The sequence below is a fragment of the Capricornis sumatraensis genome, chromosome 10 (assembly GCF_032405125.1).
Source record: "Capricornis sumatraensis isolate serow.1 chromosome 10, serow.2, whole genome shotgun sequence".
Lineage (NCBI taxonomy): Eukaryota > Metazoa > Chordata > Mammalia > Artiodactyla > Bovidae > Capricornis > Capricornis sumatraensis.
In genome coordinates, this window is record NC_091078.1 from 68,782,151 (window position 1) to 68,799,448 (window position 17,298).

At 45.3% G+C, this 17,298-nt stretch overlaps 1 protein-coding gene across 1 annotated transcript in view; it reads left to right on the forward strand.

The window, feature by feature from the left end:
- Positions 1 to 16,673, forward strand: part of IL5RA (interleukin 5 receptor subunit alpha) — a 49,847-nt gene extending 33,174 nt beyond the window's left edge. The window contains exons 9-11 of the mRNA XM_068983110.1: positions 10,733 to 10,829; positions 12,145 to 12,229; positions 16,593 to 16,673. Coding sequence (XP_068839211.1) covers positions 10,733 to 10,829; positions 12,145 to 12,229; positions 16,593 to 16,673 — 263 coding nt within the window. The remainder of the gene's footprint in view (positions 1 to 10,732; positions 10,830 to 12,144; positions 12,230 to 16,592) is intronic.
- Positions 16,674 to 17,298: the final 625 nt, after the last annotated feature.

Sequence of the window (17,298 nt, forward strand, 5' to 3'; positions counted from 1 at the left end):
ATCCTATCCACAAAACTGTTTTGTACATGAGAAAAAAAAGTTTTGAACATTTAGACAGTTTGGGTAATTCTGCATGGCCAGTAAGTGGCAGAGACAGAATTCAAACCCAGGCTGACTGACTCCAACACCTGAGCTCTCAGCCCTACAGCACCATGGCTGGGGTGCTACAAGCTAAAACCCTGAACAAATTAAAGACTCATTTAAGAGATCCTGGTAGCAACTTTGTGGTTACAGCTGGTCAAGAGATCCTGGTAGCTAACTGTGTGGTTGTGGCTTGTCAAGCATGTGCATGTCATGTACCTCATCCTATGAGGTAGCTAATGACAGGTACCAAAGGAGAGATTTCTTTCTTTCAGCACATGCTATGATTTCCCATTTAGAAATAAGACACTTAGGCTACCGAGTATCTCTGGAGGACATTCCTGGGCAGTGCCCACTGGCCCATGTGGATGTTAGGCCAGATCAAAGACACAGCAGGGAGATTTCCAAGGAAGGCTGGGGAAGACAAGCAAAGGCCCGAGGGATGGAACATGGTTTTGAGTCTGCAAGGCCTTGGTGAGCGGCTGAGTTTCCCAAGGGGAAAGGCGCCCCTGAAGTTGCACCACAGGATCAGCACAGCCTTGTAGCTCTGCCCCCATATGACCCTACTGGGACTCAGAGGAGCAGCAAGAGCCTTCCTGGGAGAGGGAAGCGAAAGGAAAAGAGGAACTGAGAAAACAGGCCAGACACTCCTACTTCATGGTTCGGCCAAGGCCAGTCTTTCCCCCTCCCCCAACACCCTCCTTCCCAGGCTGGGACCCCCCAACCTCTTCCTTAAGTATCTCTGGGACTCCATTTCCCTCAAATAAGGGAGGTGGACTTAATAATATCTAACACAGAGGTGGTATTGTCTCCTCCCCAAGAGGGGACCCAACAGAAGAAACACAAACCCATCGCAGGGAATTTTCAACAAGGTTATGAATTTCATCAAATGCCCATAGCGGAAGCTTAATTTTGATTACCTGCATTTGGTGGAATTTTGTCTTAATGTTTTGTTATTCCCCAAAGGTACAAAAATCACTGGCCCCAAAGTACTGATATTTCCAGGTGTCTTCCCAACATTACTGCACACAGTTTTAGAAATTTTTATTTTTTCTCAGTGCTGCTGGAGGACCTCAAACTAACTTGGAGACCATGGTGGGTACCTTGGCTGGGGAGCTAGTTCTAAAGTTTTAGTATTTGTGTTCTGAATTCTCATCAGTGTTGACTGTGAAGAGAATTTAGAGAGGAAGAAAGCGAGTGAAGAATCAGGAGATCTAGGTTTTCATCGTGGCTGTAGCAGCGTCTAGCTCTCTGATTGAAGTTAGAGATGCAGAGATAACATTTCATGAGCCAAGTAAGCAGAGACTGTAAGGAGAGACAGACTACTTTAGTCCTCCGAAGGCAGGGCCATCTGTGGTCACCCCTGCAGGGGACAGAGTGGCTGCCCCTAACCTAGGCAGTCATCCCCTAACCTCCCCAGGTCTCAGCTTCCTCCCTGTAACAGGTGAATTTCCTCCTTCGTAAGTTCTTTCCAATCTGCCTTTCACTTTCTGTTCCCCTACCCCCTGCCATGACAGCCCCCTACCAAAGTGCTGAGAGAGATCCTGACCTAGAATGAGAGTTTATTTCAAGCTTGTTTTTAATTTATTATTCACTCTGCACTTTAGAGCTGGCACCCCATTATTATTTTCTAAACAACAGCTTCCCAGTTTGGAACTGGGTTCATTATCCTTTGCCCTCAGGTATGCCTCCCCGGCATCATCACGGCAAATCTTATTCATTTACTGCCACCCTGGTCATGAAGATGCACTGATTAATATTACCACTAACCTTATAAATCCATCCTTTCTGGAATTTACTCCCCTGCTCAGTTTAGGATCATTAGTGAATTTAATCAATGCAGGCTCTCCATCGCCATCAAGATGATTAATAAACTAACAGGAAGCCCAGGCTTCTCTGGGACATTTCACACAGCTCTTCCTTACCCCCGTGAGGATGCAGCAATAATTATGCTCTGCTTGCAGCCCACCAGGCAGTGTTCCCGCTCCATTCATTTCCTCCAACATTCTTCCTCCTCTCCTACCTTGTCTCATAAATGGCACTCTGGAGCCCTCCCCTTCCATTTTCACGCCAAGACCCAACTCAAATACTACCTCTGTGTTAGATATTATTAAGTCCACCTCCCTTATTTGAGGGAAATGGAGACCCAGAGATATTTAATAATTCAGTAGTTATCAAACAGCCAAGAAGTGGCTATTAATGGGTAATTTTCTCAAATAGGTGATATGAGTCAATTAGTAAATTGCAATAAATTCGATTGACTAGTTAACCCACGAGAGCCCAAGGATCTTGATCAAGAGAGGGACACCAGATGAATACATTTTGATTGAGGAAAAAGGAGGATGGAGGAGTCAGGACTGCTGTCCAGCTCAGTTGGCAAGGTCACCGCACAGTCAGGAGGCACAGGGCACAATGGTCAGGGGTCCGCCAGTCTCTGGGCACTCTCGGTCTGCCTTGAAACTCTGTCCTCCCACGCTGGGGTTTCCAGGGTATGGAATACTTTTTATTTATTCCTCAGATGGAAGAAGTAGTTTCATTTTATCTGCCCTTGTTATCAGCTGCCCTTCCTCAACTGGCTTCTCTGCCTTATCTGAAGAGCTAACTTCCCACTTTTCACACTTCTTTCTCCTTTTGTAACTTTCTTAACTTCCGGATTGTTCTGTTCCTTTATTATCTCTGCCATCTTCTGTTTAACAAAACCCTGTGTCTCCTGAGGGGTTCGTGGTCTGAGTGAGGCTTTTCCTTTTCTAAAGTCCATCATCTTCTCCCTCCCTTCCCAGAAGCTCAGATGTTATGCATGAAACAAGCGGTAATGAAAACAGTCTCCTACAGTAGTGCCTTCACCATGGAAAAGTGTCACGTGCATCCACCCAGCCATGTCACTGGTCAGGCTCAGTGGATCTGAGTCTTGCACACCAGTGATCGGTCTTTCCCACAGTCACAGGCATTGCCTCTCAAACGAACAACTGGGCCCTTGATGAAATCAGTATCTAAAAGCCAGGCTCTATCAGACGAAGGTACCAAGTACCAATTAAAATGCAGTTAAAAATAAAAACATTGCTCTAGGCCTGAGATGCGTAGCACTTAGACCCAGTGGAGTAGGGGAAAGTTCGCTGCACTTCTTAGATGGCTCAGCTGTGAGGTTAAGGTAAACACGGATGGCAGCTGTCTTTCGGAGCACCTTCTACAACAAGACCTATTACTCATAGGACTGTAAGGACTTCATGAAAATAGCTGGAAGCAGAAAATCAGGGAGGGAAGTAAGATTTGGTGGCGGCAGGGGCGGGGAATGGAAGCAAGGCTCTTACAGGGAAACTGTAGTGCCTTTTTCCTTGGACCTGACATTCATGGGCTGTGCATGAGTGAGGAAACCGGCACAGCAGCCCCGGGGCACAGGAAATCCCCTCCCAGGCCCTCCAATCCACCTCCTTCACTTTACACTTTGCTGGCTCCACCCTCAGCACTCAGAAAAGAAAAAAATTCTGGCACAGTCTATTTGTCAGAGTCCTTCTTTAAATCCTCACACTGTGCTGGAACAGGGAGCGAACCAGACAGGAGAAAGGTGAAGGGGAGACACTTGTAGAGGGCTCAGGTTCACTCTCCACCAGAAATGAATTCTGCAAATTCCAAAGCTTTCTGAAGAAATGGTGGGCTTCTGGGTCAACAGTGACAAAAACTGATAGAAGAATACAAAGCTGACCCAATAACACGGAAAACCCACCCTCAGTATTCCCTGAAGGGGACCTAACTTGTGGCAATTTCAGGCTTCCTTCACAGATGCGGGGTTTGGGGCTGGTAACTGTGGTGGCTGATTTGGGCCACTGTTTCCTTTCCCCCAGGCTCCTGTGGTTTTCAGGCTGACAGCCCCACTGCTTACTGGTTCCCAGTGGGGGAACAGGACAGTTCAGCCCTGAGGCCTCAAGGAGGGCCAGCAGGGAGCTTTCTCATTGTCCGCAGATGTCAGGAGCAGGGAGTTCCCCCTTAGCTTTCAAGTCCAGCCCCCACCAGCTGGACTTGCCCCCCGAGCTTTCTGTGCATGACCTCTGTCTCATGATGTGCCCGTCAGCTGTTAGAAGAAAGGTGGGGCCCTGCTCTTGGGGCGTTCACTTATTTTATCTTATGTAGCTTCACAAACACGGGATTTTCCTGATTTAGAGGTGAGAAAAGAGATGCAGAGGGGTTAAGGAATTGGCCCAAGTGAGAGCCAGGAAGTGATGGACTAGGACCTGGAATGCAGCCTCAGGACTGGGTCCGTGCCCTGTTTTTCTTGTGATGCTGGTCACAGTGCAAGCACAGAAGGCGGGCGGGGGGTGGCACGGGGGCTAGCGGCAGTAAAAGGGTCACCCTGTCAGCTCGTGAGCTGGTCAGCCTCCATGCAGACCAAGCAATGGGGACATTTTCACTGACCTCTCCAGGCTCCTCTAGTCTAAATACCTCCTGTGAGCTGTCCACGGTGTTCATTTTCACACAGACCTTCCGGAGGGTGAGAGCCATCATGCCTGACGCCCTCTCCTACTCTCCAGTATCCTGAATATTCAGCGTTTTCTTTCCGTTCAGGCCTGAGCTTATGATTCAATCTTTTGAGGATTCTGACAGGACTTGATTTTTAGTCTGGCTTTGACGATTTAGGGAAATTATCTTGGTGCCTTACTGCTGAACATGATGTATTCACTCATGATCACAGTTATAAGAACTAAGATTTATTGAACACCTTCTGTGAACTAGCCCTGTGATGATCACTTTACAGGAATCAACTCAGTCAGTTCGTATCCCTATTGAGCAAAGCAGGTGATGGATCCTCCCGAGGGCTCCCTGCTCAGGGACACCTCTCGTCACAAGTGGGAAAACCCAGATGAAAGTGCTTCACTTACGTTTCTTAAGTCTCTGTGAGGACAACTCTCAGTTGCTTTAGCAGGTGGACAGGGCAAGCCCAGAAAACCCCTTACAGGGAAGAAAGTTCCGGGTTGCCTGGGGCCCTATAAGACACACAGCCCTTGGTGCTGTGTGGAAAAGTCTGCAAAGAAGAAGAAGATGGCAAAGAAGAGTTTTCCACTCAGCTTCACCAAGTCCTGCTGGAGACCAACAGTCTGGCAGCAATCCCTCTAGGGGATCCTGAGTACATACAAGTATACACACACACACACACACACACACGCGCGCGCGCATTTGCACACCCCCCCCCCCAAAGCATGTCCTTTCCATATTTTGGGTCACTGAGCCCCATTTCCCCAGATGAACATAGTACAAGTTTTCTGCATTTTTCTCTGGGTCCTGCACTATCTACATTCTGTCCACCAAGGCTAGGTTGGTCCCCTCTTTTTGTCTCCCTAAACCAGGTGAAGCTCAAAATCCACTTGACAGCTGTCTTGGAAAGCTCATCCACCTGAAAGGCATGCTTATGACTTCTGCTTGCATTGTGAGTCTGTGACCCCTCTTGCGGGCCCCTTCACAAATGATGCCAGTCTGCCCCCCCAATGAGGGGCAAGCAAAGGAGGCTTCGTACACTAACAAATCTGCATCCTCTCGGTTATCCAGCCCTGTCCATGTCCTGAGAACTCCTCCCAGTGCCTTTTGGCTTAACACACAACGAATATGGCTGCTTCACTGGAAGAGCCCCATCAATCTACTAATTAGTCTTTTCCCTTGGAACCTATGGTTGAGACTGAAATCAGATTCAAGATCAGTATGGGCTCCCTGAAAGTCATGCTCGTACGAAGAGCTTAAGGGTGGAACAGGCCTCCAAATTAAACTGACTGTCTAAGAGTTATCAGTCTGAACCATAAAGATCATAGAATTTAAGAACAAGTGGGGCTACAGCACCAGCAGGGGGAAGATTTGACAAAGCTCTGAGAGCAGCCAGAGGCAGAGCTGGGACTTGGGGGTCTAGAGTCTGGGTCTCTTCAACCACCATCCTACCTATTCCCCCCTCTCCCTTTCCCACCATTCACTCCCAGATCATACAACACGTGCAGAGATTTCCTTAGCTCCCTAATTCTCAAGGCTGAATGGGTGAGATGTCAGAAACTAAAGATGCCAAGGTCACCAGAAACCAGGCAGCCTGAGCTCCCAAACACTCCAAGTTGCCGATACTGGGAGAACATCCTGGAATAAGGCGCAGAGCCTAAACTGCTTCTCCTCCTGAACAGGACAGGCTTTGCAACTTCCTCTTTGTAAAGCTCACCTCTGCATAACCAAACAGTGCTCACCAATATCTTGAAAAGAAACATCTGTGGCTTCCGTTTCAATGGCACAAAAGTCATTCTTGAGTCAGAGAAAAGATTCAAGTTACCTGGAAATACTTGTTCCTCAGAGAATTTCCAATGTCAGAGACCCCAAATTCAAATGAATGATGTACTGAGGAGCCTCTGAACTTTTACAGAAGTAAAATTCTTCATTTTGACCCGAAGGATATATACTGTGAGTGGGGACTCTTCCCCTACTCAACTTTCAGCGAAGTCAGAGTAGGTGCTGTCTTTAATTCATTTAGTCACATACCTGATTCTCAACTCATTTTTGCATGAAAAAGTCATGTAACATTAGATAATCCCCAGGTAGTTTTCATTTGGTAGTGAATATGTGAACACTTTTTCCTGCACTAAATTTATCTGCCAGTTTAGATTTTCTTTGAAGAAAAGCTGACCTCAGCTCTGCTGTCTGGGTTAGTTCTGTCCTCAGGTGATGGTAAAAGATTGGTTCTAAAACAAAGCTGGGACACTGCAGAAGCCAGGAGGGGAGAAATGACTCAAGTGCCACCTCTTCCAGGCAGGAACCATGACTGCTTCTCACCCTGCAGGCATCACCAACTTTTATATCAAAAGAGATAAAATCAGTTGTCTCTCTAAATTTTGCTAATTCATAGAGCATCTTCACTTACTAATGCAAGTACTGAAGTGAACAGCAAGACAGTAGTTTAACTGAAAAGATTTGTGTAACCACATTCACAAGTAAACGGCACTCTTATCAGGACCTGACACACTGCTTGCAGTGAGTTGCACAATTGAGACACCAATGGGACCCAGTGTGCCATGCTGATAATATTTACAACACTGCTCATTCTTCCTGCAGGACTCAAGTTTCACCTGTCTAACCCATTGAAAACAGGAAGAAGTCTGTTCCTGACATAACCCTTGCTAAATTTAGATTCCATGTGGACTAGTGTGGAATTTCTGAATGTGCTTGTCAGGGGACTTGGGTAATGGCTCACTGTGGGGAACGGTGAGCTTCAGAAATGGGGCAGTGAGGCAGGCAGGGTCCCTTATTCATGAAATCAGAGTGGGAAATAAAGTGACACTATTTGATTCGATGGTATTCTAGTTCATCCCAGTTGCTCTTTATAGTAGCCATGTGCAGTAAAAACTAGGTTTAACAGGACACTTGGTGACAACCCAGAGAACTGAATACTAATCCTAGAATAACTGAGTCTCTGTGGTACTTGGAAAACAAAAGGTTTGTCTTTCTGAGCCTCTGTTTTTCATCATTTTACAAACCATGGCTACTGCCGGTGTGTAAAGTAGCTGTAATCACATGAAACTTCTTTTTACATGCCACGGTCAGAGTGAATCACTTAAAGTGATTCGGTCCCGACTAACGCCTGGGGAACCACAGGAGTAGTGGCATGCAAGGCAGCCTCCTCCTCCTGGAGACACAGCCTGAAAACGAAGCCGCCTCCGGGAACTGAGCAGCAGCGCAGCAGGGCTGCCCTGCGGGGAAGTGGTATCGCTGACAGTGCTGCACAGCGGGGAGCTGTTTAGGATGTGCTCTGCGAGGCGCCTGCCCGTGCAGTGTATTCTGGGTCTGGGGGACGGGGTCCCTGCACTCTGGGTAAGAGCGCAGCCGCTCAGCAAGTCCTGGCTCCTCCACTGGCTCCCCGACTCTGCCCGTCTCTGCTGCAGCTCCTCCAACCATCAGATGTGGACAGCAGTGCCCACCCTGAAGCGCTGCTTTGAGAAATCAACTGAGATTACACAGGAAGCCCTTTGCAGAGTGTCCGGTACCTAAAAAGTGAATGTAAAAATGTGTATAGAAAATAACCTGTTGGTGACTGCCAGTTACTGCTGACTTCTCTCTTTTGTTCTCTTCTACTACTTTCACCCATGAAAATATACTAAAATTAATTATGTGAGAGATCAGGATACACAAAATGATGGTGCCCTGGACTGACTCAGGGTACCAGAAAATGTGCTGGATTGAGAGCATATTTAAGGCTCCTACTTCAACGCCCTTGTTTTTACAAATGAGGAAGCTGAGATCTGGAATGGCCACCTTCACAACAAGACTAGGCAAAGGCATAGACAAAAAGCATGCCTCTCATAATTCTGGTCGCATGTGATGCACTGGTGTAAGCTGAGCCACAGACAAAAGCATGCCTCTCGCACTTATGGCTGGGTGTGAGGCACTGATGTAAACAGAACGAGTGAGGAAAGGAGGTGGGGGTCTAGGGTGATTGAGGAGAATCAAAGTAACTTCCAAAGACTCCAGTTTGGGAACTTGGAAGAGTGAAGACCAAAACGGAGGGGTCATGAGGGAAGCTGCTTTGATGCGAAGAAGGGTGTGAGTTTAGTTTTGAATGTTGTCAGCTTTGAGGCACATGCCAGTGGGTTCCATCTATGGGCAATCTCAGATCCAGACCAAGAGATGGGCAGGAATAAAGATGCAGGAGAAGCAGCCACGGAATTAAAAGACGAAGCTGTGCTCAACAAACTTTTCAAAGTTCAAAGAATAGATCACAGTGGAAAAACACCAAGAGATCAAGGTTGAGCTGAGAGGGCCAGCTGAAATTAAGAAGGAGGGAAGGAAATTATATTGAAGGAGAGGAAGATTTGGGTGGAGGATTCAGTGGCTTGGTTTCCAGGTGGGCATAACCATCAAGTCTGAAATTCAGAGGAAGGTCAGGGAAGATAAAGTTGTAAAAAGAAATCAACCATCCTTTGGCTTCAACCAGGAGGAAGTCATCCAGGATTTTAAAAAGTGGTTTCTGAGATGGGAAAATGAAGCTGCCTCAATTTCTTATTCAACAAATGAGTCTAGGAAATAAAGTAAGATGGTATTTGATGATCACTGAGAGAGATGGCAGAGCAAAGTAATGGCTTATTCAAGATAAAGGGTTCTATGAATATTTGAAAGCAGAAGGGGAAAGATGAAGCAGGAGAGATTAAAGCTTTGGGGAGGTAGAGGATCGACCCCAGGTAAGAGCTCTCAGGAGGCAAAAAAAAAAAAAATAGTGCAAGAGATCAGGGAACACTGGAATCACGAGCATTAAATCCTCAAGACATCTCTCCATCCTGACACCTTGAAAGATTTGAGTTTTATGTATTTGGGGTTTTTTCCCAAGTCTTAAGATATTTACAAGGACTTGAAAATTGCACTTACATTTACTCCTGATTTTATAAAAGCAACTGTTAATGGCAAACTGAGGATTAGGACCCCTGGTGAGGTGTGTCTGTCTCACCCCTGTATTTAGAGCTGCTGTCACTTAATTACCTGTGTCTTTATTGACTTAGCGAGTTCTTCCCTCAACTGCAGGAAGAGAAGTCTCAAATGGGTTCTTTTAACCCTGTCTCCCGGCAAGGTGTATAGAGTCCAACACACAATAGGAGCTCAATAAATACTGACTAGATGGGTGCAAAAAGGAACAAACAAACACAGAAAGGCCAGTATATTCGAGAGATAACTCGATATTTTCATCTTCTCTAAAAATGAATCAGGAAGTTTAGTAAGCAGATTATTCCCTAAACACCATTTGGTTTTTCTTGAATGCATTTCCAGTACCTTAAATGAAAACACACACACACACCCACACCCCAAAGCTATCATTAAAGCCCATAGAAAGATCTACCCCGTGAATGTAGATTAGAAGGAAATTTAACTTGAGTCGGATGGCATTTACACTTTCTGTACTGAATCAGGGCAGTTAGCATCTACATCCCTATCTGTGAAATGGACATGATTCCAACACCTGCTTTGAGGACAATTTAGATTGTAAATTGTAAGACTATAAATGCTGGGAAAGATTGAGGACTAGAGGGTGACAGAGGATAAGATGGTTAGATAACATCACTGACTCAATGGACATGAATATGAGCAAACTCTGGGAGATAGTGGAGGTCAGGGAAGTCTGGTGTGATGCAGTCCATGGGATCACGGACAGTCGGACACAACTTGGCAACTAAACAACAAGATTGTAAAGTACTTTCAACAGAGTTTGATACCTTTGTTGTTACCTACAAGTATTATTCCATACTGTACTTCCTCTAAAAGTTCAACTTTGAAAGATATTTTGATTGCAACGCAATTAGGTTACTGATTAGGCTTACATCTTTACAGTTTTTTCATCTAAAATCCTTATGACTCACCCAAAGCACTAAACGCCAAGATCTGGGTGGAATATTACCTAGAATATATCCCATAAATACCTGTTCAATGATTAAATAATGTTTTAAGATTAAAACTGGTCTCACTGCCATTGTTTCATTTCACTCTCATATCAGCTCTGTGAGATGCCTGCTACCTTTTACAGATAAGAAACCTAAGACTCGGGAAAGTTAAGCACCACGCAGCACCTGCAACTCAGAGCCAAGCCTCTTGACGCCCTACTGTAGTCATTCCTCTTACCTACTGCTAATTCTAGTTCTGATTTTTCTTTTTTCATTAGGGAAGGATGATCAGAAGCCCTGGACAGAGTGGTTCCTTATTGCAGTTATGATGACCATCTGCTTCATCTTGTTAATTTTCTCACTCATCTGCAGAATGTAGGTATTCTTTTTATTTAGGGTGCTTTCACTGGGATCTGAATACTGAATTACATTCTTGCCAGGCATCCACTGGATGGAGGGCTCTTGTTATCAGGTGGAGTCTACAGTACTTCTGTGTCTTCCTGGACAGCCTTTCCAAGATGAGTGTGGACTAAGGAAAAAACTGGGAAACAGGTGATGTACAGAAAATGGACAGAGCTCAGTATAGCCTCAGTCGCTGGATGTCCCCTTCTTGAATTTGCCGACAGTCTGCTAATTTCTGTGAAGGTTTCACATTTGTGTTCTTTTGCTTCCTTGACTGTCTTCCACTCAGTCCTTGGGTGCTTCTGTTGAGCCCCCAGGGCACGTCTGTTACATCTCAGGGAAAGGAAGGCAGCCCACCGGATGCTGAAGTCACCACAGTGCCTCCTGTGTTATGACCCCCAATCATGAGGTATCGAGTCCTAGCCTGGCCCTTCCGTTATCTGGCCCCAGAGCTGCCGATCGTTCCCAGATTCTAGAGATCTTGCAGATGTGGCAACCAATCCTAGAGCCTGCCAAAGCCCCCACAGGAACTTCTCAACCCTCTGGCGTCCAGGAAGGTCAAGTGCCACTTAGGAGGCTGCAGAACATATTCTATCTCGGCTTTTTCATAGTTTAGAAAATGACTTTTAGGGGACTTCCCTGGAGGTCCAGTGGTTAAGACTTTGCCTTCCAGTGCAGGGGTTGTGGGTCTGATTCCTGATGAGTGAGCTAAGATCCCACATGCCTCATAGTCAGAAAACTAAAACATATTTTTTTTTAAAGAAGCAATATTGTAACAAGTTAAAGACTTTAAAAAATGGTCCACATCAAAACAAACAAACCTTAATAAAGAAAATGGCTTATCTTAAACAGCTTCACTATTTTAAATGTTATATAAGATGGCATCTCTACCAGGGGGTGGTGGTGGTGGCGGCAGTTCAGAAAAGAGAAAAAAAGTAGACCGAGAGCCAATACATAGGAGGAAGGGTGCATCAGCATCACAGGTGACCTGGAAGCCCACACATGTGATGCCCCTCACTGTCAGAAATCAGGGCTGACAACACGTACCAACACGAAGCAGTTGTCATTTTCTCATTCTTGGATCATAAGTCACATCAAAGTCTTGCAGTACCCCTACATTCTTCAACTATTATTACAAAGTAGGTACTTGGAGGTCTTTGTCAATGAAGATTTTGAATTTACAAATTGGCAGATTTGGGGATTAACCAGGTCACTGTTTAGAGCAGCTACTAAAGCACAAGAAAGGCGGCTTTTGCTCATCTGTCTCCCTCCTTTACTCTGTTTTCAGATGCCACTTATGGACCAAGTTGTTTCCACCTGTTCCAGTGCCAAAAAGTAATATTAACGATTTCTTTGTAATCATCAACAATGAGGTAATACTGAAGGTTCTCTAATGTCATATCTGCCCAGGGACCAATGGGTCCTGTCACTGAGCCACTCGTTTTCCATGTTACAAGAAAGGGCTTTTACCCAGAAGGCCAGATGTCTTCATACTGCTTTAGTCACTCTGCTCTTTGGCTGATTGTTTTAATACATGTTCATTACAATCTCTGAATATTGCAAAGGTCCTACTCAATTATGAGGGTCCTCACCAGTCAGAAAACATGAATTTTTATTTTCTATCAGCCATCTTTTAACTGACCTTGGGCAATTCCTTCAACCCCATGAGATTTTACTTCCTTTTCTGTACAGTAACAGGCATAGATGCGTCCAATGACCTGTTTAACTCTGACATTTTAAGAATTCATGTTTCTGCCCCTGAGTACCCCTAAGTTTTTCAGAGGAATTTTCCCTAGCTTCTAAATATAAAGAACCATAGAGCAGGCAAATGACTTCCCCAAATATGTTTTTGTAGGTGCCATTTATGCACTCAGAGCACTTAGGTGTAACCACTCACTCACTTATCAACATGTGTTCAGTTGTTCTAGCATCAAGTGGGAAAAGTGAATTGCCTTGGTGTCTTTGCTGACAATAAGCTGCCCATGCATATGTGTGTCTATTTCTCGATTACTGTCTGTCTGTATGCCAATACAACACTGTCTTGAAACTGAAGCTTTATTGTAAATCTGGAGGCCAGGTAGTTTAAAACTTCCAAACATGACTGTTCAAAGTTGTTTTGGTTATTCCAAGTCCTTTTTATTTTCATATGGCATGGCAACACACGCCAGTATTCTTGCCTGGAGAATCCAATGGACAAAGGAGCCTGGCAGGCTACAATCCATGGGGTCACACAGAGTCAGATACAAATGAAGTGACTTAGCACAAGCTTCAGAGACAGTTTATCAATTTCAGCAAAAAAGGCTGCTGGGATCCTGATCAGGTGATTTTAGAGAGAAGGAACATCTTACCAGTAATGAGTCTTTCAGTCTGTAAACACAACATCTCACCTTATTTATTTAGATTTTAACTTCTGTCACCAAGGTCTTGCGCTGCTAAGTGCATTGATGTTCAGTTGCTTGTCAAATCTGTCCTTAAACTGAATGGATATTTACATTAGGGGCCAGGAGACTTTCTATAAAGAGCAAGATAGTATATATTTAAGGGCCAAATGTTTATCACGCAGTCATCATACTGTGAAAGCAACCACAGACAATATACAAATAGCTCTGGACAATAAAACTTTATTTACAAAAGCAGGCAATGAGCCAGACTCAGTCCATGGGCTGCAGACCCTCATCAAGGAGTTTTCTTAACACATTTAGTTTTCTCTTTGATAAAGTGACTCATGATTGGATAAGTCAACTGGTGACTAGTTGTAGGGGATGAGCTGATCAGACACTCACCAAAATGGCTCACTGCAGGGAGCAGTGATCTTTAGAGTTAGCAGTCTGGGTGTCTGGGGTGACTGAGCCTATGGTAGTTACTGACCCAGCGAAGCAGAGGATCAAGGCGGGCCCAAGACCCACGCCTGCGCTCAGCTCCGCCCCTGTGGTCTCCTTTACCAGGGCACCCTCTGGCTTGCTCTTGATAACCCACAGCTTTTCTGGAAGGTGAGTGTGGCCCCCTGGGAAAGTTGTTTTGCTTCATGTGAATTTGTGCTGTGGATCCCTTCTGACTGGCACACTCATGCCTGGAAAGCACCTGTGGTTTAAGCAGCAGACTCAACTCATTTGTCCTGGGCTCTTAATGGCACATTTTACTGCTGGTATCTCGTTTCCCTTCAGGACCCCCAAAAATTTCCTTGCATATTCTGAGGCTGGTAAAAGAAACAGGCTTAACAGTTTACTGTGAAAGTTTGCAGTTTGTTGTTAATTAAAAGCAAGTCATGTATGCAAAAGGAACAATTCCAGGTAGACAGGCTGATTTCAGAAGAAGCAGAGGATTCATGGCAGAGCCCATCACTGACAGGCTGCTCCTCTGGACAGTATGCTCTCCTCTCACATTTGGGGTGGTGGTGTGAGCGAGAGAGTGAGTGTGTGTGTGTGTGTACGCACGTCACTAAGTCGTATCCGACTCTTTGTGACCCCACGGACTGCAGCCCACCGGGCTCCTCTGTCCATTCTCCAGGCAAGAATACTGGAGTGGGTGGCCGTTCCCTCCTCCACACTGCAGTGGGCCAGATGAAAAGCAGATCTGTGAGTGGGCGTGGGGGGGGGCAGGCTGAGGGGTTGGGGAGAAGCAGGGAGAGCTGGGAGAATGAAGCCTGCCTTCTGCTGTCAGTTCAACCGCCCACACCCTCCCCCTGGGGGACAGGTGACTCAGGACAGAGCGGACCAGGGCTGGGCAGCAGCGTCCCAGCCTCGCCCTCCCAAAGCACAGCCTGCCCAGTCCACTTTGGGGGCCTCTGCTGCAATGACGAGGAGGGGGCCCTTTAGAGCTATTGACAAACCACCGGGAAGCCTTCCGCTGATGGGAAAGGAAACCCTCTGCTTTTCATCACTGCTGGCTCCTCTGAACTTGATGCTGGTACCCAGAGTCCTGGGATTCAGAGGGTGGCTACCATCCCAGAGAGGCCATTACACACATTTTTGCTTGTCCAGACCTGAGTCAGAAATTAGTTTTTTTACACTCAAGAGACTCAGGAAAGGAGAGGGAGGGAGCAAGGAAGGGGATGAGCTGGCTGAACAATAAAAAAGGCTCACTTAAAAAAAAAAAACAAAACCAACACTCTTATTCTAAGCATTTCACTTGTTAAAGACTGGTTCCCAGCCATTCTCTGTTTCAACACTGGCAACTGGAGAGAGTTCCTTCCAAGATTAAGTAGATCACAAACCACTCAAAGCGCATAAGGCAGAGCGCATGGCTGCTTGGTTCATCACCGCATATTCAACGCGTCACATGGTGTCCAGAGCAGAGCCATGCTAAGTCGTTTCAGTTGCGCTCAACTCTTTGCGACCCTATGGACCACAGCCCACCAGGCTCCTGTGCCAGTGCAGAGTAGGTGTTAAAAACATGCTGAATGACTTCTACATTGTTGGTGGCACTTGTAGGTTGGTACAGACACTGTCAAAAGAAGTATGGAGGTTCCTTAGAAAACTAAACATAGAATTACCACATGATCTAGCAATCTCACTCCTGGGCATATATCCAGACAAAATTCTTAATCCAAAATGATGCATGCACCCCTATGTTCATAGCAGCATGATTTACAATAGCCAAGACTTGGGGGCAACCTAAATGCCCGTCGACAGATGATTGATAAAGAAGATGTGGAGCATACATACAATGGAATACTATCCAGCCATAAGGCAGAATGAAATAATGCCCTCTGCAGCAACATGGATGAACAGGGATTAACATACTACGTGAAATAAGAAACAGAGAAATCTCATATGATGTTACTTACCCATGGAATCTAGACTACGGCACATATAAACCTATTTACAAGACAGAAACAGTCTCATATACACAGAGAAAAGACTTTAGGGAGAGGGAGGAGATGAGGGAGGTGGATGGGCTGGGAGACTGGTGTTGGTAGATACAAACGGTTACATTTAGAATGGATAAACAAGGCCCTAACATATAGCACAGGGTACTGTATTCAATATCCTGTGATAAGCACAATGAAAAACAATATAAAAAACAACATATATATTTTATAACTGAATTACTTTGCTGTGAAGCAGAAATTAGCACTACACTGTAAATCAAATATACTTCAATTAAAAATATGAAAAAAATACACTGAATGAGTAAAGAAGGTGGAGGAATATGATCTCTTACAGGAAGTTTATTTTTGGTCACAAATTTTATAAGTAATATTAGCATTATTTATAATAGCCAAAATAGGACACAATACCCCAATTTAGGGGAAGACTATAGTGAACTTTGGATAGTGTACGATGAAGCTATTCAAAATGACACAGCCAAAAAACATACAATCATGCTTCAGCATCTGCAGGGGGAATGGCTCCAGGAGATCCTGAGGGTAACCAATGTCTGCAGGTGCTAGAACCCCTTACAGAAAAGAGTCAAACCCGTGGGTACAGAGGGCTGGCCGTAAGTAACTTAAAATATGAAATGATGCTGCACAAAAAGCAGTCAACTTATAAAGCTCTTCAAGTAACTGTAACGATAACTCAACAGCTAGAGAAAAGGGCTGAAGAGACAGTGGACTGTGCTTGGGAGGTAAGTTTATGGGTGTTTTTTGGTCTTCTTCCTACTTCATTTCCATATTTTCTTCAGTGAACATTTACTATTTTTAAGAGCAAAATGACTTGAAACCAACTGTAAAGAAATTCAAAGGATGGAAAAGTTCTCTAGAAAACATCTAAGGAAGGATTCTTTGTTTTGCAGAAAACTGGTTCCACTGAAACTGAAGTCATAAGTTATGTGGAGGAGGCTGGATTTGAGACCCTGGAAGACTCTGTGTTTTGACTGTCCCTGGAACATTCTCAAAATCGGCTCATGCTCACCAGCCTCAGTGATGACAATGGGAAAGGCTGTTTCCTGGCTGTGAGCAGTCTGGAGTTTACAGGACACTCAATCTAGCTCTAAGGTGATGCAGCCAGACAAATCCCTGAGAAGCGTGGACGCCTCGCCACTATCTCCTAACACACACTGGGAGACTGACTCATCCATCCTGCCAGGTCTCATCTCTGCACAGGCAGCTACTCCTCACCCTCCAGTCACCTGATCTGCATTACTCACCCCACACATTTTTGTGCCAGAGAGACCGTTACTGAGGCTAAGGTCAGTTGTTTTTACTCTGGTAGTTAGCCACCAATAGTAATAATCAACTAAAATCTCAGGAAGGAAGCATTTTGTACCATTCTGGAATGAACAGTGAACTTGCATTCAAGACTGTCTTTCCTACGGCAAGTGGGAGCCACGGTGCTTTTATTCTGAGTTCAGGAATACTTTTTCAAGTAATGTGTGGGTGTGGGGGTGTGTGGTGGAGGGAGATGGAGAGAGGGGAGAGAGGAGGGAGGGAGAGAGGTACGGTCAAGTTAGCATCACTGCAGACAAACTAATTTCAAACCATAAGGAGCTAGTGAGTCAG